The sequence below is a fragment of the Tamandua tetradactyla genome, chromosome 10 (genome assembly GCF_023851605.1).
Source record: "Tamandua tetradactyla isolate mTamTet1 chromosome 10, mTamTet1.pri, whole genome shotgun sequence".
Taxonomy (NCBI): Eukaryota; Metazoa; Chordata; class Mammalia; order Pilosa; family Myrmecophagidae; genus Tamandua; species Tamandua tetradactyla.
The window spans coordinates 88,174,915-88,202,490 of record NC_135336.1 but is presented as its reverse complement, the minus strand read 5'-3'; the positions used below and the strand labels follow the sequence as shown (position 1 = coordinate 88,202,490).

The 27,576-nt window shown below is 33.4% G+C and overlaps 1 protein-coding gene across 5 annotated transcripts in view; it reads left to right on the top strand.

Moving 5' to 3' along the window:
• The window catches only part of LTN1 (listerin E3 ubiquitin protein ligase 1), a 111,796-nt gene that overhangs the window by 37,343 nt on the left and 46,877 nt on the right, over nt 1-27,576 (top strand). For 4 of the 5 annotated variants that reach the window (XR_013158632.1, XR_013158634.1, XR_013158633.1 and 1 more), the window contains exons 7-24: nt 3,922-4,095; nt 4,659-4,849; nt 5,667-5,802; nt 6,664-7,473; nt 7,971-8,012; nt 10,222-10,411; nt 10,916-11,155; nt 11,967-12,120; nt 12,891-13,035; nt 13,461-13,647; nt 15,293-15,452; nt 16,431-16,535; nt 19,661-19,803; nt 23,366-23,498; nt 23,730-23,874; nt 25,185-25,398; nt 25,856-26,096; nt 26,432-26,506. Coding sequence is in view for 2 of the 5 variants with exons in the window: in XM_077118787.1 (XP_076974902.1) it covers nt 3,922-4,095; nt 4,659-4,849; nt 5,667-5,802; nt 6,664-7,473; nt 7,971-8,012; nt 10,222-10,411; nt 10,916-11,155; nt 11,967-12,120; nt 12,891-13,035; nt 13,461-13,647; nt 15,293-15,452; nt 16,431-16,535; nt 19,661-19,803; nt 23,366-23,498; nt 23,730-23,874; nt 25,185-25,398; nt 25,856-26,096; nt 26,432-26,506 (3,485 nt within the window). In the remaining 3 variants the exon portion in view is untranslated. The remainder of the gene's footprint in view (nt 1-3,921; nt 4,096-4,658; nt 4,850-5,666; nt 5,803-6,663; nt 7,474-7,970; nt 8,013-10,221; nt 10,412-10,915; nt 11,156-11,966; nt 12,121-12,890; nt 13,036-13,460; nt 13,648-15,292; nt 15,453-16,430; nt 16,536-19,660; nt 19,804-23,365; nt 23,499-23,729; nt 23,875-25,184; nt 25,399-25,855; nt 26,097-26,431; nt 26,507-27,576) is intronic. The other variant, XM_077118788.1, reaches the window with a different exon arrangement.

The following is a 27,576-nucleotide window of genomic DNA, read 5'->3' as shown; positions in this document are numbered from 1 at the left end:
ACATCAGCGAATTCATACTGGTGAGAAACCCTTTGAGTGTAAAGAATGTGGCAAGACCTTTGGTAGTAGAATTAGTACCTACTCTCCTCAAACTGTTCAACATAATCGAAGTGGAGGGAAAACTACCTAATTCATTCTATGAAGCCAACATCACCCTCATACCAAAACCAGGCAAAGATATTACAAAAAAAGAAAACTACAGACCAATCTCTCTAATGAATACAGATGCAAAAATTCTCAATAAAATTCTAGCAAATCGTATCCAACAACACATTAAAAGAATTATACATCATGACCAAGTAGGATTCATCCCAGGTATGCAAGGATGGTTCAACATAAGAAAATCAATTAATGTAATACACCATATCAACAAATCAAAGCAGAAAAATCACATGATCATCTCAATTGATGCAGAGAAGGCATTTGACAAGATTCAACATCCTTTCCTGCTGAAAACACTTCAAAAGATAGGAATACAAGGGAACTTCCTTAAAATGATAGAGGGAATTTATGAAAAACCCACAGCTAATATCATCCCCAATGGGGAAAAATTGAAAACTTTCCCCCTAAGATCAGGAACAAGACAAGGATGTCCACTATCACCACTATTATTCAACATTGTGTTGGAAGTTCTAGCCAGAGCAATTAGGCAAGAAAAAGAAATACAAGGCATCAAAATTGGAAAGGAAGAAGTAAAACTATCACTGTTTGCAGACGATATGATACTATATGTAGAAAACCCAGAAAAATCCACAACAAAATTACTAGAGCTAATAAATGAGTACAGCAAAGTAGCAGGCTACAAGATCAACATTCAAAAATCTGTAGCTTTTCTATACACTAGTAATGAACAAGCTGAGGCGGAAATCAAGAAACAAATCCCATTTACAATCGCAACTAAAAGAATAAAATACCTAGGAATAAATTTAACCAAAGAGACAAAAAACCTATATAAAGAAAACTACAAAAAACTGTTAAAAGAAATCACAGAAGACCTAAATAGATGGAAGGGCATACCGTGTTCATGGATTGGAAGACTAAATATAGTCAAGATGTCAATCCTACCTAAATTGATTTACAGATTCAATGCAATACCAATCAAAATCCCAACAACTTATTTTTCAGAAATAGAAAAACCAATAAGCAAATTTATCTGGAAGGGCAGGGTGCCCCGAATTGCTAAAAACATCTTGAGGAAAAAAAACGAAGCTGGAGGTCTCGCGCTGCCTGACTTTAAGGCATATTATGAAGCCACAGTGGTCAAAACAGCATGGTATTGGCATAAAGATAGATATATCGACCAATGGAATCGAATAGAGTGCTCAGATATAGACCCTCTCATCTATGGACATTTGATCTTTGATAAGGCAGTCAAGCCAACTCACCTGGGACAGAACAGTCTCTTCAATAAATGGTGCCTAGAGAACTGGATATCCATATGCAAAAGAATGAAAGAAGACCCATCTCTCACACCCTATACAAAAGTTAACTCAAAATGGATCAAAGATCTAAACATTAGGTCTAAGACCATAAAACAGTTAGAGGAAAATGTTGGGAGATATCTTATGGATCTTACAACTGGAGGCGGTTTTATGGACCTTAAACCTAAAGCAAGAACACTGAAGAAGGAAATAAATAAATGGGAGCTCCTCAAAATTAAACACTTTTGTGCATCAAAGAACTTCATCAAGAAAGTAGAAAGACAGCCTACACAATGGGAGACAATATTTGGAAACGACATATCAGATAAAGGTCTAGTATCCAGAATTTATAAAGAGATTGTTCAACTCAACAACAAAAAGACAGCCAACCCAATTACAAAATGGGAAAAAGACTTAAACAGACACCTACCAGAAGAAGAAATACGGATGGCCAAGAGGCACATGAAGAGATGCTCAATGTCCCTGGCCATTAGAGAAATGCAAATCAAAACCACAATGAGATATCATCTCACACCCACCAGAATGGCCATTATCAACAAAACAGAAAATGACAAGTGCTGGAGAGGATGCGGAGAAAGAGGCACACGTATCCACTGTTGGTGGGAATGTCAAAGGGTGCAACCACTGTGGAAGGCAGTTTGGCGGTTCCTCAAAAAGCTGAATATAGAATTGCCATACGACCCAGCAATACCATTGCTAGGTATCTACTCAAAGAACTTAAGGGCAAAGACACAAACGGACATTTGCACACCAATGTTTATAGCAGCGTTATTTACAATTGCAAAGAGATGGAAACAGCCAAAATGTCCATCAACAGACGAGTGGCTAAACAAACTGTGGTATATACATACGATGGAATATTATGCAGCTTTAAGACAAGATAAACTTATGAACCATGTAATAACATGGATGGACCTAGAGAATATTATGCTGAGTGAATCCAGCCAAAAACTAAAGGACAAATACTGTATGGTCCCACTGATGTGAATGGACATTCGAGAATAAACTTGAAATATGTCATTGGTAACAGAGTTCAGCAGGAGTTAGAAACAGGGTAAGACAATGGGTAATTGAAGCTGAAGGAATACAGACTGTGCAACAGGACTAGATACAAAAACTCAAAAATGGACAGCACAATAATACCTAATTGTAAAGTAATCATGTTAAAATACTGAATGAAGCTGCATCTGAGCTATAAGGTTTTTTTTTTGTTTTTGTTTGCTTGTTGGTTTGTTTGTTGTTGTTGTTTTTTACTATTATTACTACTTTTATTTCTTTTCTTTATATTAACATTTTATATCTTTTTCTGTTGTGTTGCTAGTTCCTCTAAACTGATGCAAATGTACTAAGAAACAATGATCATGCATCTATGTGATGATGTTAAGAATTACTGAGTGCATATGTAGAATGGTATGATTTCTAAATGTTGTGTTAATTTCTTTTTTTTTTTCTTTCCGTTAATAAAAAAATAAAAATAAATAAAAATAAAAATAAAAAAAAGAGTTTCTCTGGGGGTAACTCTTAGGCCTAATTTTAAGTAGGCTTAGCCTGTTCTTTGCAGGAAGAAGTTTTATAGGGGTTAACCCCAAGATTGAGGGCTCAGCCAGTTGATTTGGTGTCCCCACTGCTTGCAAAAGTATTAGAAATTCTTCAAATGGGGAAGCTGAATATTTCTTTCTTTCGCCCCATTCTCCCAAGGGGACTTTGCAAATACTTCTTTATTCACCGCCCAAATTGCTCTGGGATTTATTGGGGCATCACACTGACCTAGACAAACCGGTAAACTCTTACTCCCTACTCAAGATTCCAACGGTGTTCAACTAAACTTGACCATAAAAGTTCAATTAGGAAATGTATTACCAAAATATAAATTTTGCACCAAATAAACATCTCACCCTTTAGCCTCATCCAGAAGTTGAGGTTTTATAATATGGACGATATCATCCTTTACCCAGTCTTCTAGTATACCTCAGTCCTATCCATATCAGCTTCATTCATATCTCTAGTTGAAGTCTGATCCCGTTTTCCACTTTTTAAACGGTATGGGTACTGCTCACTTTCATAGCTTTAGAGCTCTAACTCTGAGTCTTAGGTGTCACGTAAGTACTCAAAAAAGTTTCTGGGAAAGACCATGTTAATTACAAACAGCTTACTATCTCTGAATTAAGAATTAACAGTTATACCTCATGAATATACATGACTACTATAAGAGTTTATAATCTAGGACCCTTTACAATAAGCCCCAGCCATCTTTTGGGTGTTATCTTATATCCCATCACTTTGCTAATTTCATTTATTAGTTCTAGGAGCTTTGTTGTGGATTTTACTAAGTTTCAATTTTTTAAATTTCTTTATTATTTTTTTTGGTTGCATAGTCTGGGAATTGAATCCAGGTCTCCCATATGGAAGGCAAGCATTCTACCACTGAACTACCTGTGCACCCTAGATTTTAATTTAATACAGCTTTCTATTCTTTTAGATCCGCTCAGCTTATTTCGAGTTAGTTTCTGCTTTGTGCCAGCGTATTCCACAGTTGATGAATGATGAAGCATCCAAAGTGAGCCCATCTGTTTTACTTAGCATTGATGACAGTGACCCCATTGTGTGCCCAGCACTCTGGGAAGCTGTACTTTATACAGTTACAACTATTGAGGTATGTAAGAGAGGTACATCAGTGCATTTGGAAATATTTATTTTCTGTGTTGAATTTTAGAAACCTTAGATACCATGTCAGCCTATGAGATTAAAATATCAATTACTTACTGGAACAGTTCTTTCTTGAAAGTGGAATACTTTAATTCAGAACTTGGTATAAACTTTAAACTGATTATAAAATGGAATAAAGTTTTTATTTTAGTTTTTCTGTTTATTCAGTCATTATTCCTTAAAGCATATGTGGCCCAATTCAATTAGCATATCTAAATCTTATATTTAAGGTTAAATATTACTACCCCATTTAGAAAACTGCTTTCCTATAAAAACTTTAAGTCAAATAATTATTTCTAGTCAATATTGTCCCATAAACATATGGAACATGATTACTGTATATAATAAATTTCTTGTAATTTCAGAATTTTAGGTTTTAATAATGGTTAGAGATTATAGCCTTTCTAAATAAAATTAACTTTTAATTTTGAGAGGCCATGTCTTTTCTCTTAATTGGGAAAAGTATTTTTTAGGATTTCTAATTACTGTTGCATTCTTCTCTCTGGTTAGGACTGTTGGCTTCATGTAAATGCAAAAAAAAGTGTGTTTCCCAAGCTCTCTACTTTGGTTCGTGAAGGTGGTCGAGGTCTGGCTACTGTTATATATCCTTATCTTCTGCCATTTATCAGCAAACTCCCACAGTCCATTATCGTTCCAAAGTTGGATTTCTTCAAAAATTTCCTCACTTCTGTTGTTGCAGGGTAAGGAATTCAAGTTCTTGTTTTTAAAGCACAGGGGATTTTCTTGTTGCCATAAATGGGTAGGATAACATTAATTATTATTATTCTTATTTAAATTTCCCCAAATTGTTTTGCTGTTCACTAAACAAAATTTCAAAGTTTCAAAGTTCATTTCAGAATTTTCAAGAAATAAAATTGGAATTTTTTTCTTGGCAACTTTCAAGTCTTAGTGGCGTAGTATACAGCAGAAAATTTGATAAATATGGTAAGGCCCTTACATGGAAATAGGCCATTATTCAAATGACCCATTTGTTTGTTTTTTTGGCATGGACAGGCTCCGGGAATCAAGCCAGGTCTTTGGCATGAATGGAGAGAATCCTGCCATTGAGCCACCGTTGCCTGCCCGACCCATTTGTTTTTGTATATTGATGAATACAAAGGCCCAAATGCAGAAAATGAGCTAGTGAAGTTTTGTTTGGCATTTTGTTGGACTTAATTTAAGATATATAGTTTTATTAATGATTACAAAATTTTTTTACTATGTTATCTTTATTCGTCTAAAGTTTATCTTTCAAGTTTGCAGGTAGGTTGATTCATGAATGGAAAATGTCTTTTTTCTTTTGCTTTGCCAAAACATTTTAGAAAATATGCTTTCTTTCACAATTCTTCAAAAGGTTCCGGTTCCATTCAAACTGTGTATAAGTTGTTCTTTGTTTTTAATGTTAAAACTATATAAAAAGTATATCTCTAATTTTAGTATGTTTTTTCATTGTCTTTGTTTTGGTGACTTCTGGCTTGCTTATAGAAGAATAAGCCACAGTTATTAATTATTTCTTAGGCTCTCAACAGAAAGAATCAAAACCAGCTTTTCAGAGTGCTCAGCAGTAATAGCTGCCTTTTTTGAATGCTTACGTTTTATAATGCAGCAAAACTTAGGTGAGGAAGAGATGGAAGAGATGCTCGTTAATGATCAGGTATTTATAATGTAAAATTCAGCAGCTCTTTATTATGTCTTATTGCCATTTTTATTAATTATATTCCTTGTAAAGATTTCATTTCTATAATTTGCAAATTGAGTGATGACTATTTCTGAACAGATAAAGAGAAATTGTATATACCCAGTTACTAGCCTAAATATTGCCTAAGGATTATTCCTGGATTATATCTGGATATAATAACCCTGGATCTTCTAGAGATATGCACATTTGGAAGGTGTTATTTGGAACTTCTGTATTCAGTTGAAATTATGCAATAAACACCTTATTTATCTTAAAATATTCAAGTAATAGTAATTCTTTTGTGAATAATTGGGCTTGGCTTTTAGAACAGTGATAAGAGCAGATTCTGGAATATGGTTCCTTACAGTGAGAGATTGATTAATGAGGTTACAGAAGCCCAAGTCCCTGATTGATGTCTTAAATCGTTACCTTTTCTTAACTTTGTTATTTAAGTAAAAGGGGTCTGAATTCTATAGACCGTAGGTGTGTTTCATATTGGCTTATAGTCTCATATCTTAGATTTGCCTCTAAAAAAAACTTGAATAAGCTTAGAAACCTGGATTATTTCTTAATAACCAAGAACCTTTGCCCACTATATCATAAAAAAGAAGCAGTTTAGGTGGAATGCAGTTAAATCAATAAATTCTTTGTATGGTACAAAAATGATTTTCTGATTAACATTCTTTCAGTTCAAGGGAAGAATTCATGTTATTCACTTTTTAAATAATATGAAATTAAAAACTTTTTAATTTTTTAATATTATATGTATTATTATATTACCTTCAATTTTATTTCTCTTGAGAAATTAATTTTTATATTTCTTAACTTCTCTTTCAGTTGATCCCTTTTATTGATGCAGTTCTCAAAGACCCGAGATTGCAAAATGGGCAACTATTTAACCATTTAGCAGAAACTTTAAGTTCCTGGGAAGCCAAGGTAGACATTGAAAGAGATGATAAAACAGCTCACAACTTGGAAAAAGTGCTGCTGAATTTTTGGGAAAGACTGTCAGAGATCTGTGTTGAGAAAATTAATGAATCAGAAGCTGATGTTAAGTCTGTATTGGGTGTTTCTAGCCTATTACAGGTCCTTCAAAAGCCTAAGAGCTCATTGAAGTCAAGTAAAAAAAAAGTTTGTAAGGTCAGATTTGCTGATGAGATATCTGAAAGTAATAAGGAGAATGAAAAATGTTTGTCCTCAGAAGGAGAGAGCAGTGAAGGCTCTGAGTTAATGACTGAACCTTATCTCACCCTTAATCCTTCAGATCATTTATCTCCGCTAAGGAAAAAACCTTTGGAAGACTTAGTCTGTAAACTAGCAAAGATGAGTATTAATTATGTCAGTGAACAAAAGTCAGAGCAACATCTAAGGTTTCTTTCCACTCTGCTCAACTCCTTCTCTTCAGGCCAGGTATTTAAAATGCTACTAGGTGATGAAAAAAAGAGTATTGTCAAAGCAAAACCTCTTGAAATAGCTAAACTTGTGCAAAAAAATCCTGCAGTGCAGTTTTTATATCAGAAACTGATAAGTTGGCTAAATGAAGATCAAAGAAAGGATGCTGGTTTCCTGGTGGACATTTTGTACAGTGCTCTCTGTTGTTGTGAAGACAATATGGAAAGAAAAGATGTCTTGGATGATTTAACTGAGGTATAGTATATCTTCTTAAACTAGAATAGTTTACATTGGTACAATTATTTTAATAATATATCAGTAGATTGAGACCTTCATGGGGGTTATTTTTGGGTGTTTTTGACTAAGAATTTCAATTTGAAGGTAAATAATATATTCACAATTATGATTTGGGACATGTCTGAGACTGTTGGGTAGATGCTTAATAAGTATGTTAAGATGATAAAGCTTGGTAATGTAAGAGTGAGTTTTCTTATTAATGTTTTGTAACTGCAGTACCTAGGTTAGAAAGTTCCAGTTTTCTGTGGGTTACATGGTGACTTCATTCATTTTTTTGTTGTTTGTTTTTTGGTTTTCTTTTTTGACTTGGGCACGTACCAGGGAATTGAACCCAGTCTCTGGCATGGCAGGTGAGAATTCTGCCACTGAGCCACTGTCACACCACCCTGACTTCATTACTTTTTAAATGTTTTGCTATTCTTTCTAGCAAATTGTATCTCTTTTTCCTCTTTCAGGTGGATCTGAAGTGGAATTCTCTTCTTCAGGTTATTGAAAAGGTATCTTAGCAATTTTATTTTTTCTGTATTTATAGATACAGAAGAATTAAAACCTCAGTCATATTCACACACTAGTCTACTAGTCAGCTGTGTACATTAGAGAACTTCTTATTGTAACTTCCCATTATTTGCAAAAGCATTTGGCGTTTACCTTTCTGTAGTATTATATTTCTAATTAGGAGTATTGGATGTTCCTTCCCTAGCAGGTAACATATAGAGATTTAAATATTTTATTAAATTTTAAACTAAGGCCACAGTTTCTACTCTTATCCTACCTTTGGCTAGAGCACATTAGGAATTTCAGTTTGCCCTACTCTGCAAATTAAAATCTTCTGGCCTTAGTATAATTGCTCCTTGACTAAATAAGAAAATTAGTAATAAGAATAATGAAAAGAAATCAAAACAACTTAGATATTTTTTAAAAATGCCTTAAGTATTCTTTCCTAATGAAGATAGAAATAATATAACTAAATCTTTTTCAACTATAGAAACATTATGACTACAATGCTTTTCCTATTTTTTAGCATTTTTAATTATTTTTATATTTTATAAAGTGAGATAACTTTATAATTTACAAATTTATTTTTACAAATCAGACACATTACTTATATTAGTTTATCTAGTGCCTTCTCACCCTTAGGTAGGCTCCATGAAAAGCCAAATTAACAGCAGGCTGCTTGGTGGGCCTGGAATCAGAGCAAGGGTAGTTAATAATTTGATATGCGTAGACTGATGTTTCCATCTCCAACTTTGGGATAAACCTGCTAGGTGGTCCAGATACTCTCATCTGCTTGAAAAGAATATCCTCTCCGTGGGCAGTGTTTGAAAGTTCATAGCCAGTGTTTGTCTCCTGTATTTCCATGACAAACTGTCCTCTCCATCTCTGTATAGCTAGAAACATTCTTTGTTAAGACATGTTAATACATTGAGAAGTTGAACCACATATCATGTTAACACAAGAGGTATTTTACTCAATTTATTTTCCCTACTAAGGTTCAGTAGAATAATTTGCTTTGTATTTGCTGAGCCATGTTAGAGAGGAGAGTATTACAGCCATCTAGACTACGAAGTAGCTTTTCTTTCTTTCTTTTTTTAAAATACAACCTAATAGTTTATGACCAGAGTCCTAAAATCAGCTTTTTAAGAAAATAAGCTTTAATTTTTGAAAAAGAAAAGGAACTTAGGTATTTTGTAGGTTAATCTTTTCATTTTTCAAATTAGTAAATAGGCCCAGGTTGTTTAAGAGATTTTTCCAAGGTCATAGATTAGTTTAGTGGTAAAGCTTGAGCTAAAATATAAGCTCTACAGATTTTTTTAAGTAAAAACGTGAGCAGTTTTTCATGTACTACTACCCAATCCTTGCTTGGATTTTTTTTTTTCCAGATTGCTTTGAAATGAACCAAGTTGCAAATTCCCTTCTTCTTATCCCTTAAAGCAAAAGAAGCTCTTGGAATATGGATCAGCATGCTTTTGGGGTGGATTTGCAGTTTTTTCCCCCCTTGCTTACTCACCCCATGAAAATAAACCAACTGCAGTCAGATACCAGGCCCCAGTGACTTTTTTCAGATAATTTGAGAAAATAATAATAATTCCTATTCATGTTAATTTATCATTGTTACACATTAATTATTCTTTAATAAAAATTAATGGACAGAAATGCTCTCCATAGACTATAAATCACTCTTCAAAGTTCATCCATTTGTTACTCACTGCAGATATGTTCTGTAGTGTTGATAGCAGGTATCAAAGAAGTTTAAGACAATCTCTGCCCTCAAGAAACTTACAGTCTCATTGGAAAGACAAGCATACATACACAGATGAACCATTTAAAATAACACAATCCAATAAGTGCTTTAGAAATTCAGAGGAAAGTAGCACTTAGTGTGGCCTGGAGTGGAAGGGGAGACTTCATAAAGAAGGTGGGATTTATACTGATTTTTGAAGAATGGATGGGATTTTGATAAGTAAATAAGAGGGCTTGTATTTATGGTAGGGTCGATAGCATGAGCAAAGCATGGAGTTGGACATAAGCAAGTCTTACAGGGGACAAGGAAGATACCAACCTTCCTATAATTTTAGGAGGAGGAAGAGTAGAAGATAGTGTTTTGTTGGAGGGGGGGGGGAATGTTACAAAGATATCACACAAATAATATTTTGGGTATATAGATGTTTTGGTTTTCTAATGTTTTGTTTAATTTTATGTTTTTAGGCATGTGCTAGTCCAGAAAAACATGCTTTAGTAACTCTTTGGCTAAAAGGAGATATCCTTGGAGAGAAATTGGTATCTTTGACAAATCACTTATGTAATAAAGGCTTGGAATCCACAGTATCTTCAGAATCTTACTTCTCTGAAAAATGGACTCTTCTAAGTTTGGTATTATCTCAACATGTTAACAATGGTAGGCAAAAATACGACTTTTATTTTCCTTTTTACCTTTTGAGGGGATTCCATAGTAAGACTTGGTCATTTCATCTTCTTAATTTTGTAAACACCATAATATATATTAATTTTGTAGCATGACTTGGAAAATATTTAATATTTTTAGTTTTAAATTCTACTGCTCTTATTTTATAGAGCTTTGTTGTTGTTTACTTAATTTAAAACTGCTTTTTTACCTGTAGACTTTTATGTGTGAGAGAACAGATGATTTGTTGATGTGATTTTTCCTTTTGTCTGTTACATTAACTTTTTTTTTTTTTTAGCGTATGTAAAGTTATTAACCCAAAGTAAGGTATTCAAAAATACACTGTTAGGGTGGGCAACGGTGGCTCAGTGGCAGAATTATCACTTGCCATGCTGGAGACCTGAGTTCAATTTCCCGTGCCTGCCCGCTTAAAAAAAAAAAAAAGAAATGCACTGTTAATAGTTTTTATTTTTTGTGTGTTTGGATTTTTTTTTCTAGATTACTTAATTGGAGAAGTATATGTTGAAAGAATCATTGTTAAACTTCATGAAACTTTATCCAAAACAAAGAAATTATCAGAAGCTGAAAATAATGACTCATCAGTGTCTTTTATCTGTGATGTGGCCTATAACTATTTCAGTTCAGCAAAAGGATGCTTGCTAATGCCATCATCTGAAGATTTGTTATTAACTCTCTTTCAGTTGTGTGCTCAGAACAAAGAAAAAACACATTTGCCAGGTAATAGCCTACTGCTCAGATATTTTGTTGGGAATCTCCGGCTTTGACCTTCATAGTGAGTGTAAGTGCCCAGGCTTTATCTGTTGAATAATAACTTGTTTGAAAGTTTTAATTATTATAAGTAAAGGATTACAAATCCTGTATACTTTCTGCCTTAGAAACCAATTTAAAGATGCATGTAGGTGTTCTGTCTAAAGGTCTTACTTGATATCAAGGAAACAGTTTTGGAAGAGATGATGATAGATGAGTTGGAATCATAGCCCTTCCACTTAGTAGTTTTGGCAGATTTAATTTTTTGATACTTCAGTTTCTTCATTTATAGAAAGAAGATTGTAACATCTTTTTTTCTTGTTAAAACTTTCAGTTTCATAAAATCCCAATGAAATTGAGATTGCCTTTTTAAGGTCTATAGTCAGTTAATTCAGAATTATATATAAAATAATAAAAAAGGATAGTATTGATAAAGAACCCTTATCTCCCAACCCTTTCTTCAGTGCTAATTCCTCTGGTTGGAAAACATTTAATAATTTTTCACATCTCTAAAAGGATAGCACTTTTGTGAATAAGCTCAGAGCAGAAAAAAGCTACCTTTTAAAATCTTACCATTTTTACATTTAATAGTATGTTACAGCTTATATTATTTCATATTAATGATACAATTGATTTTGTTTTGGCAATTAAATTTAACTTTGTTTTCTTTTTAACTGGTATTTTAAAAATATCAGAACTGCAATGAATTCTTTCAGACATTTTATACTGAATAGAGTTAATTCATTGGAATTAAAAATTCCTGTTGACATTTTGATTTTAGACTTGCTTATCTGTAAACTGAAAAACACTTGGCTCTCTGGTATAAATTTATTGGTTCATCAAATTGACAATACATATAAACAGAGTTCCTTCCTACGTTTGTCTGCTCTGTGGCTCAAGAACCAGGTGCAGTCTTCATCTTTGGATATCAAAAGGTAACCTTTTATGTACTCAGTTGCACAGTATCTCTTTTGTACTTGTTCATTTTCCTTTAATAAGAGTTCATGATTTGTGTGAGTGCCTATGAAAAAGTGGCTTATTATGTAGAAAATCTTTAGGAATTTAAGAGAAGATCCAGATAGTCATGTTTTTCCAAAAGAATTTTATTTTAGTGATCTTCCATTTAAATTTATCACTTAATTGAGGAAGGGCTTGTGGTAATACATCCCACTGGACTCCTAATTTATGGTCAGTGATGTGGTAGGCTGGTGTGGATTACAACCATGAGCTCTGTTTGACCACTACACATAATGTTTGTCCTTGGTGGTTTTATTTTTTGGTATCCAGTATCTACTGTTTTAAGGCATTGATTTGCAAATATATTTCGTATCTCATATCTTAATCTCTATAATAAAAGTAAAAATTGAGAATGCATTTAGAAGCTATTGGTATTGGTCAAATCTTTTTGATCATCATGCTCTTTTCTTAGAGTGAGGTGGTTATATTCCAGAAATATTTGATCTGAAGAAGTTCAGGTCCTCTTCATTATGAGAGAGAATCAACATTGGATTTCAGATCATAATTGTTGAATTAAATCTTGAATTTAACTATGTGTGTGTGTCTGGGAGGTGAAGTCATTACTTATATTTTTATCTGTCTTTTTGATCAAGTGGTCTGTTATCTGCCGTAAGGTATTTAATGTGTACCAGGGTGCTCAAATTAGTTTAGTATAACTACAACAGTAAGTTATTTGCATTATTTTCAGTCTTCAAGTCCTCTTGTCTACTGTTGATGATTTATTGAATACACTTATAGAGAGTGAAGATCCTTATCTTTTGGAAGTTTATATTGGAAATGTAATGCCAAGCAACAGTGAATGGGAAAAGATGAGACATTCTCTTCCTATGCAGGTATGTCTGAGATTGGAGAATATATATCTCATTGTGAAGTTTGGATCTCATGCAAGCTTGAATATTTTTATTTTATTCTGGGGAAGAAAAAAATAAATGAAATGAGTGTCTAACTTTGCCTTTATATCTCTGAATACTCATACAATGAATGGTTGCTATTTGCAGGGCACCATTAGACATTGGCAGGATCCATGGTACAGAGATGAATAAAACCTAGCTAAGTCTATCCTTAAGGAATCTTAAAGAAACACACATATTGATAATTACTTGTAGTAGAAACCAAACTGCTAGGTTTCTGTGGTTTTAGTAATAAACTAGATATTCTAATAGAATAACTTTGTTATTGTTTCTAACATTAATAGTGCAGGTAGTACATAATTTAGACTGTCTACTGATGTGTACAGTTTAGTATGTTCTTTTTTCAGTGGCTACATAGACCTCTTTTAGAAGGAAGATTGAGTTTGAATTATGAGTCTTTCAAAACAGATATTAAAGAACAAGATACAAAGAAACTACCCAGCCATTTGTGTACGTCAGCATTATTGAGCAAAATGATGTTAGTTGCCCTGAAAAAGGAAATAGTCCTAGAAAATAATGAGCCTGAGAAAATAAGTAAGTATATATGAACATTCAGATATAATGTGCAAATAAATACATAATTTTGAAGTAATTTTGATTATATCATAGTTTAAATCTTTAAATAATTCAAAAATCTTTAGCTTTCCTATTATCTTAGTGATGGGAAATTTGAGGTCCCTTATGTTAAATTGCAAATCAGATGGAAACATTGAAATTTTGCTAAAATCTGTTTAGTTGTAGGGCATAGTTTGGCATAAGATCGGTTACTCAAGCTGGAACCATGTCAATATAAGCAGATCTTACAGCACATACCTTAAAGAAAATGGTTAAGTGAGACTCCAGAGTTTCATCAAGAATTCTGACTTTTCAATTGATTTTGAATTGCTATACCTTTGTATTCATAAGGCTATAATTTTTTCCTGGTAAATGTGAAGATTAAAATGTTGACATACTAAGAGGATTCAGGATTTCAGCAAATTCCCCCATTCCAGGAAATGGCTTAGAATTGTAGGTAGTGGTGTGTCTTTTACAATATACTATTAAAAGTAGAGAAGGTGCTTAAATCCTGTGTCAATCTTGTTTTTAAGTCCTCAGCTCTCACAGAGTTACTGGTAGGAGAGATTATATGTCATGTGGAAGAAAAGAAGGCTCCAACACTGAAACTCTTCTCTTTTGATCAGCCAGCTTCACATTCAGTAAAGAGCAAGGAGATGAGCTCACAGAGTGAATCTCTCTAAGCACAAAAATGGAAATTAGAGACACTGTAATAATTCATTTTTGTTGATTGTATTATTGTATTACTAATTGCAATGGACAACATTATTTACTCTTATCCATCCTACAAGTCAGAAATTAGTTACCTTGTAAGATACAGGGTTAGATTTTGAACCAAAATTAATTGGCTTTTAAGATATAGGATTCAATTTTAAACCAGACTCAGATCTTCTGACTGCAAAACTCACACTTTATAAAAGGTTGCGACTACCTATGTCTTAAAAACTACTACATTCCAGATTTTGTGATAGAAACTTGATCATTTAATTCTCACAACAGTCCTAGGAAGTAGGTTATAGTATCTTAGTTGGTAACTGTGTGTGCAGCTCATAACAGAATGCAGATTTGAACCGCAGCCCCCTTCCCAGTCCCTCACCAATGCCCATGATCTTTTTATTGTATCATGCTGTCTCATTTTCCTCCCACATTTGGATGAGCTGCTCTTTTCAGGTCTTGTTTCCCTCAGTTTAAAAACCTCTTACCAGTTGTGGCAGAAACAATGGGAGACTCTTTTGGTATCTCAGTTAAACTTAGGTCCCAGTCATATTCTTAATCAGAAAAAGGGATCAGGTAAGATTTGGGAGAAAGTAGTGTTTTGTATCAGACAAATGTACTCAGTTTTCATTATTATTGAACACCTCAAGGCTGATTTGAAATCAGTTCATAGGTTTTTAAGAAAAATATTTTTATTAATAAATCTTCACACACATACAGTCCATATATGGTATACAATCAGTGGCTTACAGTATTATCACATAGTTGTATATTCATCACCATGATCATTCATAGATGTTTTGAGATGAGTGGGCCTAGCACTGTTGGAAAATGAGGTGGGGAAGTGAAAATGATTAAAGTGTTTGTTCACAAAGTATACCAGATAATTTGGTGCTGTTCATTCTGTTAGTTGCAGAATTGCTCTATTCACTGCAGTGGTGTGAAGAATTAGACAATACTCCTATTTTTCTAACTGAATTTTGTGAAATGCTTCAAAGAATGAATATTACATATGATAACTTATGTCTACTTAGTAATACTTCTGGCCTCTTGCAGCTGTTATTTAGTAGGTAAGAATCCCTTTCAGTTTTCATTTTTTATGACTATTTTACTTGTTTTTGGCTTTGTCTCCTGTAAGTTGTAAGCCTACTTCATATCCTATACTTTCACTCAGAGTTTATCTGAATTGCTTTCCATTTTTTAACGATAAACACCTGATTGTCTCTTAAGGTAAGATAATAGGACTTTGCTTGCCTTATTAAATCCAGAAGTATATTCAAGGGGCAGATTAGGATAAAAGAAACAGAAGCCTGTAGAAGTTCTTTTAATTTGTCATCTGTAACCCATCCTCTCACTACTCTCAAATTGAATCTTTTACCTTATGTGCTGTTACAGCTGTGCCTTAATATATATAACTTCAAAACACACTCTCTTGGTTGAGGAAGTAGTTATAAAATCTGAGTCCTTATGAAGAGCATAGCAGTTAGTTTGTTGAAATTATTGTGTTGAACTGTTTTCTCTTTAAGAGCTTATCACTTGTGTGTAGGATTTTGATCATGCTTTGCAGTATCAGAGGACCCAGGTTGAATGTGTCTTCCTCTTCAGTCCCACCTCCACCCACCTGACACTCTTACAACTTTTTTTAGCAAATATCAGTACCTTGATTCTTTAATGCCAGTCAACCTAGATATCTTTATCTCAACTTCAGCTAGCCTAGGTGTCTTCTGAGATATGTCCTTTTCTAGCTGCAGCCACTGGTCTTCAAGCCCAGTCCTTAAGATCATTTCTCTTATTAGGACTTAGGTGCTTTGGAATTGCCTTGGAATGAGAGGTCACACCTGTTGTGAAGGACTGTCTAAAGCCTAAAGTCCTGATCCTTTGAGTAATGGCAGGTGCTTTTGTGCAAAGGTCCAGGTTGACTTATGCCCTCACAAGGTGATTTATTTAATTTTGTAAAAGGACTTCAGGTAGCTAATGTTCAAAAATCTTATCAAGTTCCCTTTGAAAAGAGAATATAATGTGTTTTGTTTTGTGTTTTCCTTTTTTAGATCCAGGGAAAATGGCACACTTTGGTCTCTTATTATTTCTAAGTTGATCCTTTCTCGAAGCATTTCATCTGATGAAGTAAAACGACATTATAAGAGACAAGAAGGGTATTTTTATTTAACATGTTTTTACTTTGTAATTTTTTTTAATTGATAACCCTGGCAACCCCTGACTAAAGAACAATCACTATTGAACCTAGAAAACAAGGTTTAGGAAATGAGGATGCTAAATGGAAGAAAATGAGGAAATGAGAAATAAAGACTTGAAAGCGACTTAAATTATTTTAAGTTAGAGATATACTTTTTAAAAATAAGCATTTTTAACTTTTTAATATTTTGTTGTAGAATTTTGTAAACAATGAATATTTCATAAGCTTATTCTCTTCTCTAAAAATCTTTCTGGTAAGAAATCTCTCTCTTTTCTCCTTCCTAACACCCTACCTCTACTTTATTTGTTGTATGAAGTGGCACGGAAAGTTATTTTAATCCTCTTTTCTCTTAGATAAGGACCATCTTAACTAGAAATGCAGTATACTGTATTCTTAGACAAAGAGGACTGTGTTATTGGACAGGCTAGTGAAGCTCAGCAATCAAATTGAACACTTCAATTTACTAAGAAATGTTTTTGGAATTTACTTATTTAACAAGAAGAATTCTGAATATTGTATATATTTTCTGGTAGAGTAGAATTCTAAACTAAATTTTTATTTTTTAACTTTTTATTTTGAAGTAATTTTAGATTCATATGCAGTTGTAAGAAATAATACAAAGAGATCCCATATACCTTTCCCTTAGTTTACCCCAGTGGTACCATTTTATGTAACTAGTACGGCATCACAACCAGGATGTTGGCATGGGTATAGCCCTTGCCCTTATTTAAATCTCATCAGTTTTACATGCACTCATTTGTGTGTCCATATCTAGTTCTATGCAGTTTCATTGTGTGTTGATTTCTATGACAACCACCACAGTCAAGATGTAGTCAAGGACAGTTTCATCACAACGATTCCTTTTGCTACCCTTCATAGCCATCGCCACATCACTTCCTACCCTCCTTAATCCTTGGCAACCAAACATCTTTTCTCCATCTCTACACTTACATTATTTTAAGGGTATTATATAAATGCAATATAATATAAATAAGTGGTTACATATCTAAAATGTAAGCTTTTGATATTGGGTTTTTCACTCATAAATTTCAGCATAATTTTAGGTCAATTCTTATGATTGTAATAACAGTAATATGGTTTTTCTAGAGAACTCAATGTAAATAACTAAGAACTATTTGAACTAATTACTAATGAAATTGAAATATACTTGACATACAGACATCAAAATGAATCACTAATCAGATATGGCTAAAAAAGAGTTTCTATTCACAATGACAACAAAACTATAAATACCTAGAAATAAATTTTGCAAATTTACGAGAAAATTAGAAAGCCCATAAAGATCACCAAAGAAGATGGGAAGATGAATTGTAAAGATGATTGTGTCACTCTCTAGGTTCAGTGCAATGTTAATCAAAATTCCAGCTGAATTTTTTAAAAACTTCATAAACTGATTCTAAATAATATGCATTTGAAGAGAGAAATACTTAAAGAATAGCTAGAAAATGTCTGAAAGAGAAAATGAGAGACTTGCCCTATTAAATAAAAAGTATACTATTAAATTGCTGCAATTAAATGCTGTGAAGTTGGTGAATAGATAAATCATCTGTTTCTAGATGAGAATATAAAGTCCAGAAACCAGTCCTCACATATATTTGAATTTAGTTGCAGGTGGATTTTCAAATCAGTGAAGTTAGTCAATAATGAATGATGTGAAAATTGGATGTTTTTTTTTCAAAGTCTTCTCCCTTAAATTATACATAAAAAATAAAGTTCGATTAAGAACTGCATATAGGGTGGGCCACGGTGGCTTCGCAGGCAGAGCTCTTGTCTGCCATGCCAGAGACCCGGCTTTGATTCCCTGTGCCTGCCCATGCAAAAAAAAAAAAGAACTGCATATAAAGCACAGATGTGGAGAAACATTAGAGGAAAATAAAAGCATTCGTATAATTGTGGTCTTCTTAAGCAAAACATAAAACCCAGAAAACACAAAGGGAAAGATATATGACTTTTTAAAAATGAAAACTTCTGTGTGACAAAAACATAGTAAGCAAAGGTGAGAGAGAAATGTATCACATGACAAAATGGGGTAAATGTCCAAATTGAAAAATGTGTCAGGATGTATGAACAGGCAATTCGTAGAAGAAATAGTCAAAGGATGTGAATAAGTTATTCAGTTATGAAATGTAAAATATGAAGGATTTTGTTTTACTAATATTGACAGAAGTATAAATTAAAAGAAGTACTATTCACCATGTTGCTAGGAATGAAAAAGATTCATTAACTGTACAGCAAAATAAGCACATTTGTTCATTTTTGGTGAAAGTGTAAATTGATTACACTTTTTCAGAAAACGATTTGAAATTACCAAAATTAAATAAATTAAAATTCTTTGATTTTACAATTTTATTTCTAGAAATCTAGCCTAACCAGGTGTTTGCATATATTTAGACTGATCTCTTCAAGTACATTAATTGCAGCATTATTAATGAGAGCAAAACTGTGGAAAAACCTAAATGTCCACTATTTAGGGAATTAGCTAAATTATTATGCATCCACACTGTGGATTATGTAGGTTTTTATTTATTTGTTTTTTATTTCTTAGTTTAAAATGAAATAACACAGATATGTATGTTCTGGCATGGAAAGATCTAAAAGGCATATTATTGGGTTGCAAATAATGGAACAGTAATTATAGTGTTATCCCATCTGTGGGATAGAACCCAGCTGTACATATGCACATATAGAATATCAGTGCATAGAAAGGACAAATAACTAGTACTGTTTAAATTGGATTATGTGACTCTTAAAGAGGACATACTCATGTATTACTTGTGTAATTTTAAAAATTCTACATGGAGGAAAAATTATATTGCCTATTTTAGAAATTAGAAACAGAGAGTAAAGAAAGATGCAGGGGAAAAATGTCACCTACAATTTCATCATCCAGAATCAGTAGTTGTTAATCTATTGTCATAGTTCCTTTTTTTATATATATACAGTTATTTTATATAGTGGAATTATTTGTTTTTTTTTTTTTTTGAGCAGTCTGTTGAGGAATTTTTAAAAATAACTGCATATTTAGAATAAATATAATTCATATTTTTTCTTTTCTTTAAGCAGTTTTTTTCCACTAACAGAAGGTGATTTGCATACTATTCAAAGTCTCTGTCCGTTTTTGTCAAAAGAAGAAAAGAAAGAATTAATTGCTCAGTGTGTACCTGCACTTTTGACCTGGACTAAGAAAGATCTTTGCAGTATTGATGGTTAGTTGCTTGATAATAAATAACTTCATTAATTATTTCTTCAGATGAAAGAAATATTTATTCTTAATATCTAAAACCAAATCTAGTAGAGATGGAGTGAATTATAGCCGATTTGTTTCTGGTTTATACTTTTGTTACATAACAAGTTGACAATCATGAAGATAAGTGTCATTAGAGAGTGATTGCAATATAGAAATGCTATAACCTTAAGGAAAAATTTACACCTACAATTATCTTCTAATCATTTCTTTCCCTATAGCATTTTTAGCTCAATCTCATTTCTCCCTCATCAACCAGTGACTAAACATTTAAAGGCAAAAGAGGGACTAGCTTTTGTTGTATTTGAAACCTCTTTGTTTATTAAGTTAGTAATCACTTTTTGAACACCTGCCAGTTGGCAATTCCTATCTTAGTCTTGTAGAGAAGAGAGAATAAAATTATGTCATGTGATAACTGATGTAGCAGAAGTATATACTATGCACGAAAGTGTCAAAAGGAAGTTTTCCACTCTGAGGTATCAATGGAGGTTTTACAAAGAATATTTCAATTGGGTCTTGAAGGATAAATAGTTTACCACATGGACAAAGTTGGAGAAGGGCATTTGGGCATGCAAAATCATACAGGGATGCAAATAGTAAGTTTGACTGTGGTTTAAGGTAGAAGGTTGGAGACAGGGTTTTGGGGTACACCAGAAGATGGACTTTTAGAAATGGTAGGGAACAGATCATAAAGGCCTAGTTTTGTAGGTTGAGTCTGAACTTTAAGCTGTAGGCAGTAAGGAATGATTTACCCAAATTAAATAGGAAAATAGTAAGACTTTCACATTTACATTTAGAATGATAATTTTGACAGCCATCTCAAAGGCAGATGTGAGAGGAGAGATTGAGGGTAGGGAGATCAGATATGTAGCTGTTGGAATAGTCTTTATGAGAGGCAAAGAACATTTAAATCAAAGACGGAAGAGAGGAGATGGAAATGAAAGAGATTAAAGAAATAGAATCGATGAGGTTTTGTGATCATATTTCTGGATTGGGTGATGGTAGTACCATAAGCCATTATAGGAAACTATAGGAGATTTGGGGGGTGTAAGGGAAGATGGGGAGAGATACATAGGGAGGTAATGTTCAGATAATAGACATGAAGATGGCTGTGTAGTAAACATTCACATGAAAATTTGCAGTAAGCCATAGACTGTATTGATTGGAGAGAGATAATACTTCCAAAGTCAGTCTGCAGTATGTGTGTGGTAGTATAATCTGCAAATGTGGATGAGCTTCTCCAAGGAGGGTGAAAATTGTACCAAGGGAACACTAGCACATGCAGTAAGAAGTATATGGAAGGAGACTTGAGAAGAAGGGGCTAAAGAGATAAGAGAAAAGAAAGACAGAGATAGTGTTTATCACCTGTGTCAAATGCCTCAGAAGGTCAAATAACAAGGAACTAAAAATTACCCACTGGCCTTGGCGTTGTTGGAATAAATGGTGGTGAGCAAGGGGAGGCTGCTAGTTTGTTCTTCTAAATGTTTGTCTGAAGAGGGATGTAAAAAGAAAGTGAAACCTGTAGAGGTCAACAGGAGAATCTGTATATTGAGAGGAAGAAGCAGTTGAGGAGGGATTGAAGATATGAGAGACAGGCAGTAATTGATGAAGAAAGTTCCCACTGAGAAGGCCAGAGGGAGAGCAAAGATGTTGAGATTTAGAGAGTAGTTAGAAAAAATTTCCTTAAATAGAAAGGAGTTTCCTTTGAGACAATTTAAAGAAAGATGTAAGGTTTCATGCAGATGTAGATATAGCAAAGGTTAGGAAGTTCATATGTTCCTGGCTAATAAGCTTCATTTCCTCTTTGAAATAGACTAGATCATTCAATAATGGAAGTAGGATTGTGGGTTTTAAAGTGAAAGTTTGAGGCAGTGGAAAAAGAATACCCATTACATAAAAATGTATTGACAAATGGCACTAAAGGCCCAACTGATAGAGATGGTACATTTTGTGACATATTATGCATCACTGTAGAGTTCACATACAGAGAAAGATTGTGGAATTAGGTTACAGTTGAAGGTTCCAAAGTGGGAATTGAGCTTAACTGACTATCCATAGAGGAGAGCAGTGCGTAATGGGAATGGAGTTGATTTCTCCAGTGTAGGTTGTAACTGAAGGATGGCAGGGAGGGAGGAAGGGGTAAGAAACAGAACTGTGCCATTACACAGCTCCGCGACGTGATGTTCCCACAGCTTAGCATAGGCACTGCTTTTAAGAGGCCAACAGGAGGAAGACCCTAAGGGTAATGAAATGTTTTCGAAATTGTAAACCAACTTTGACCTTTCATCCAAAGAGATGAAACAATTAGCTAAACAATTGTTTTTTTAGTAGTTAGAAAATCAGTGGTTTCTAGTACACTTGAATCTCTCTTTAATTTTGCCATGAGGGTTATCACTTTAAAAAAAATCTTTTACTTTTCCCTTTGGTTCCCTTTTGCCTCTAAGATAAAATCCAAAGTCCTCAGTTTGGTTTATAAGACAGTTTACAATCCTATCGTATCTCACTTCTCCAGTTTTATGTTGCTTTACCCTGTACCCTGGCCATACTAAAAATTCTTGTGATTTTTTTTTTTTTACAATTTTGTGCCTTAGCCTCTTTGCTAGTCTTGCAGATTCTTGTATTTCTTTTTATGTATCCTAATTCAGATGTGAATTTTGGAAAGTCCTTCCTGACTCACCTACATGGACATAGCTGCTTCCTGTTCTGAATTACCAGTCTTTGTCCATACTATATTCTAATTTATTTTTATGTCTGCTAACACCTTCTTGTCAGATACTGGATTTTATTCGTCTTAGCATGAATAATACCAGGGTATTAATTCATTCTTCATTTAGTCAGTCTAAATAACTGTCTCTGTATCTCAGACATTGTGCTAAGGGTGTAGTTATAAAAAAGACAAGATCCCTTCCCTCATGGAGCTTACTTTTTAATTGAGGAGATAATAAACAAACAGTAATTTTAGTTTGTAATTAGTGCTATGAAGACAATACACAAGTGCTATATGAAGAATAGGTATAAGTGGGGAGGGGCATGTCATAGAAAGGAAATAATATTTAAGCTGAGTGTTGAAGAATGTAAAGGGACTAGGAGTTTTAAAAAGTGGGGCTCCCACAAGAGCTTTCCAGACACAGTAGATGTTTATTGTTGAATGTGTGAAATATGGAACAGTATGTTCCATTTTCCATCCGGTTTTAACTTTGGACTCTATAGCTGTGTGCTTTTTGTTTTTATTTGAGAGGTCTGCTGACTAAATTGAACACTTAAGAAACAAAGAAAAAAAACCTAGCATAGGTTAGTATAAACATAATATCATTCATTTTTCCAAAAACATTTTTCTCTATTCTTTGGTAGGTGCTGGGTATGCAATCAGGGTTTCCACCTTCCTATCAGCTCCTTTTAGAGTTCCTTTCAGCGCACACTTCTCAAGAGGTTTTTGATATCTCAAAAGAAAAGATTTTTTTAGTAGCAGTATAATTTTAAGAAAAATTTTAAATGTATAATTTACACTTTGAATTTTACTTTAGGGGGCTTTGGATATCTTGCTATTTTCAATTCTTGTCTTCAAGCCAGAAGTATAGATGATGGAGAGCTATTACATGGTATATTAAAAATGATAATATCCTGGAAGAAAGATGAAGATATTTTTCTTTTCAGTTGGTAGGTAATACTTTATACTGTTTTTTTCTTGCTTTTGTTTTCCCCATTATAAAAGATGGCCCAAATTGTGTATCCTGCATTCACAATTTTGTAGAATAGTAGCATGGTAGAGATCTAAGTCAGACATTTATATGTTACATAAAATTTAAAGTAGAATATTTCTAATTGAATGTCAGTATGATTCTTTCATACTTTCTGCTTTTTTGTTATTTTATTTTGTTTTTATCACAGTAATTTATCAGAAGCAAGTCCAGAAATACTGGGTTTAAACATAGAAATAATCCGCTTCCTGTCACTATTTCTGAAATATTGCTCATCTCCTTTAACAGAGAGTGAATGGGACTTCATCATGTGTTCTATGTTGGCTTGGTTGGAGGTAAATGAACCTTTTGGGTCTTTGTGCATCAGAACTGTTTAGTAATCTTATTCCTAAGTGATGGTTGTTTGTAACTAGATCATTTGAAAACGTATTAAACCATGTTTGTGTTCTCCTCATCAGATAATATTTGACAGCAGTAGAATGATAGTTTTAATGACTGCCAGCATCATTCAGTGACCACATCTAACTTCTATTTAAACAATCTCTCCCTTAGTTTATTTTAACGTAATACCTGCAGCACAACCTTGAAGTTTTAGCTTACAATTTTTTTTAGTTTTTTTATTGATATACATATTCACATACCATGTAATCATCCAAAGTGTACAATCATTGGTTCACAGTATCATCATGTAGCGGTACATTTATCATCACAATTGACTTTTTGTGAAAAATAACATATACACAAAAAAGCAAGAAATTTTAAAGCACATTGCAATAATTAGGTATGGAACATATTTCAGAGTTTGGTGTAGGTTATTACAATTCCTTAGTTTTTGGTTTTTACTTTTAGCTGCTCTAAGTTACTGGAGACTAAAAGAAATATGAATATAATGATTCAGCAATGATACTCAATTGTTAAACCCTACCTTCTCTGTATAGTTCTACCATCACCTTTGATCTTTCTCCACTCTTTAGTATATTTGGGCTATGTTAGCTTACTGTGTGGTGACGTTTTATTCCTTTCCTGATCCTAATCAAATTATTCCTAAAACTTATTTTGTTGGTATTGCCAGAGTAATACATTAATAATAAGCAAATTCAGAGATAATTTTTTTTGTAATCTAAAGCAACCGAATATGGGCTCTAAGGCAATATATCAGTCAGGGTTTGACTTGGATTGTATCTCTGCTTTGCATCTATAAGCTGTAAGACCAAGGGTTTTAAATTTAACATATTTGAGCCTCAGTTTCCTTATTTTAAAATGAACTTAATGCCCAACTTGTAGGGCTGCTAACATAATTAGAAATGTGTACTAAAATGTTTCTGACTTGGTAAATTGTAGCTGATAGTATTTTCTTCCATAGTTTTAGAAATAAAAAGGAAGTTTCAGGATAAACTATTCATTAATGAGTCTAATTCTTAGTACTTCTTTTTTTTTTGCATGGGCAGTCTCAGTATTCACTTTTGAAAACACAAATTTTTGATTTAGAATATTTACATTTCTACTGAGACTTTATACCTCAAGTGTACTTTATTTTAAATTTTAGAGAAATGAAAGAGGAATCTCTCTGTTGCTGTTATTTGTGGTGGTTTTGTTCTGGTAGACATCTACTTAAACTAATTTTTGGTTTTTGTTGTTTCTTCAGACAACAAGTGAGAATCATGAATTGTATTCTGTTCCACTTATACAACTGTTTGCGTGTGTCAGCTGTGATTTGGCCTGTGATCTCAGTGCTTTTTTTGAATCCACATCTCTGGATACCATTGGCAGTCTTCCTGCAAATCTAATCAGTGAATGGAAAGAATTTTTTTCCCAAGGCATCCACAATTTGCTTTTACCTCTTTTGGTGACTGTTACAGGCGAGTAAAAAAGAGAAAAAAAGTAGATTCATGTTGCAAAATTCAAAACTAAAACTTTGGCTGCTTAAGTTAAACAGTTTTGAATCATAAAATAGAAGAACCAGAGAGAAAGTTTAATTTCTCAAAAGCATCAATTATGCTTCAGGTTTACAGACAAGAATTGAGAAATGTCAAGAAATCCAAACATCTTTGCTCATTAAAGTAATATTGATTCAAATAACATGAGTAGATTATTCATGACATGACCCTCTCTATTGAACTTATGCTTTCTTTTTTAGAAGTCTTTAAACAATTATGGTTAACTGAAATATATATTTATTTTATGTTTTTAGTTAGTACTGCTCTAATGTTTATGCTCAGATTTTATTTCTGTTTCTAAATGACATTTGATTGTGAATCAGCCAAGCTGTAATACTCACTTTCCTTTGGGATGTACATGTTTCTTTTTTTTTGTCAGCAGGAGAAAGCCAAGATACATCTGAAACATCCTTTCAGAATGCAATGCTGAAGCCCATGTGTGAAACATTAACATATATCCCAAAGGATCAACTGATGAGTCACAAACTTCCTGCAAAATTTGTTGCTGGCCAAAAGACAAACTTCCCAGACCATCTTCAGACTTTGTTGAATACATTGGCTCCATTACTCCTCTTCAGAGCTAGACCAGTGCAAATTGCTGTTTATCATATGCTATATAAGTAAGAATTCTTCCAAATGAGTCAATGTTATGGTGATCAGGAAAAAACAACATATATTTAGTTTTAACTTAGTTATTAAAAAAAGTCAAAGTGCAAAAAAATAAAAGTATACTTAATCATGTGCTTCAGTAACAGGAATGCCAAGTCATTTGATCTTTATGTCACTGTTCTCCATACAGTTCACATTTCGATAGCCCATAGGTTGTTATTTCAGGAAAAGCTCATTTAAAAATATACTCATTACAAAATTGAGTGTTGACCTTTCTGCTCTTAAACAAACATGACTTATAATGGACAATGTAATGTAAAATATTTTTAAATGTTTTATTTTCCAGATTGATGCCTGAGTTACCCCAATATGATCAAGATAATCTAAAGTCATATGGAGATGAAGAAGAAGAACCAGCCCTGTAAGTTTCTAAAAGTAATTTGTTTTATTAAAGTCTTATAATTCTCCTCGTTTGACCTTAGAAGACTCAGGCAACACAGCAGCATTAAATTTATAGTTATATAGTCATTTATCAGATAAATCCTTTTAAAGTTATTTGTAAAATATAAATGAAATCCAAAGTTCATCCAAAAAGAATGTCTCTCTTCTTTTAATTATTGCTTATCACATTTTCAGTTTGCTAATTTTTAGTAAAACTTTCTTCCCCACAGTAGCCATAGAAGATTGTATTGATTTAGATATTCAGCACCCACTTTTTGCAGGGTATTAACTTGAGGCTGAAGGAGAGTACAGTGGTTAGTAAAACAAGTCCTTTTTCTTAAGGAGCTTATAACCTAATACAGACAATATTGTCCTTTAATAGAGGATAAAGCATATGACAAGTGCTATGAAAAAGGATAGAGAGCATGTTACAGTGGCTCAATTAAATGTGCACCATGGAAGTGGTGGTGGGGGGTGCATAGAGGAACTCTACTTTTTGCATGATTTTTCTGTAAACCTATAACTGCTCTGATAAAAAAAATTTAATGCCAAGGAAATACAAAGTTCAATATAAGTTGTTACTATCTTAAATTTACAGATAAAAGTTATAAGAGCTGTAAAACAAGAAAGTTCATAAGCATCCTGTTTAGTTCAGCAAACACAAGTCTGAAAATGTCCTTTATATCCTCAGATTACTAACCCTGCTTGTACAAGAAATGTGCACTTGGGAGGAAGACTTTTTCTTGAGAAAGAGACATCTAAGCTGAACCTTTAAGGTTAGACAGCATTTCAGTAGGACAGGAAAGACAGTATAAGTTAAAGAAATAGTAGAGGTGCTGAGGCGTGAATGTTCAGGACGTGCTCTGGAGGTTGAGCAGTTGCCATTTAACGTGTTCGTTTATTGTGAATATCTTCTTCCACTGAAATGTAAGCCCTTTGAAGGCGGGAATTTTTGTTTTGTTCCTGACTATGTTCACAGTGCCCAGAATGGTGCCTGGCATATAGCAGACTCATGAGTAGTACTCATTTGTTGACTGAAATGAATGTGTG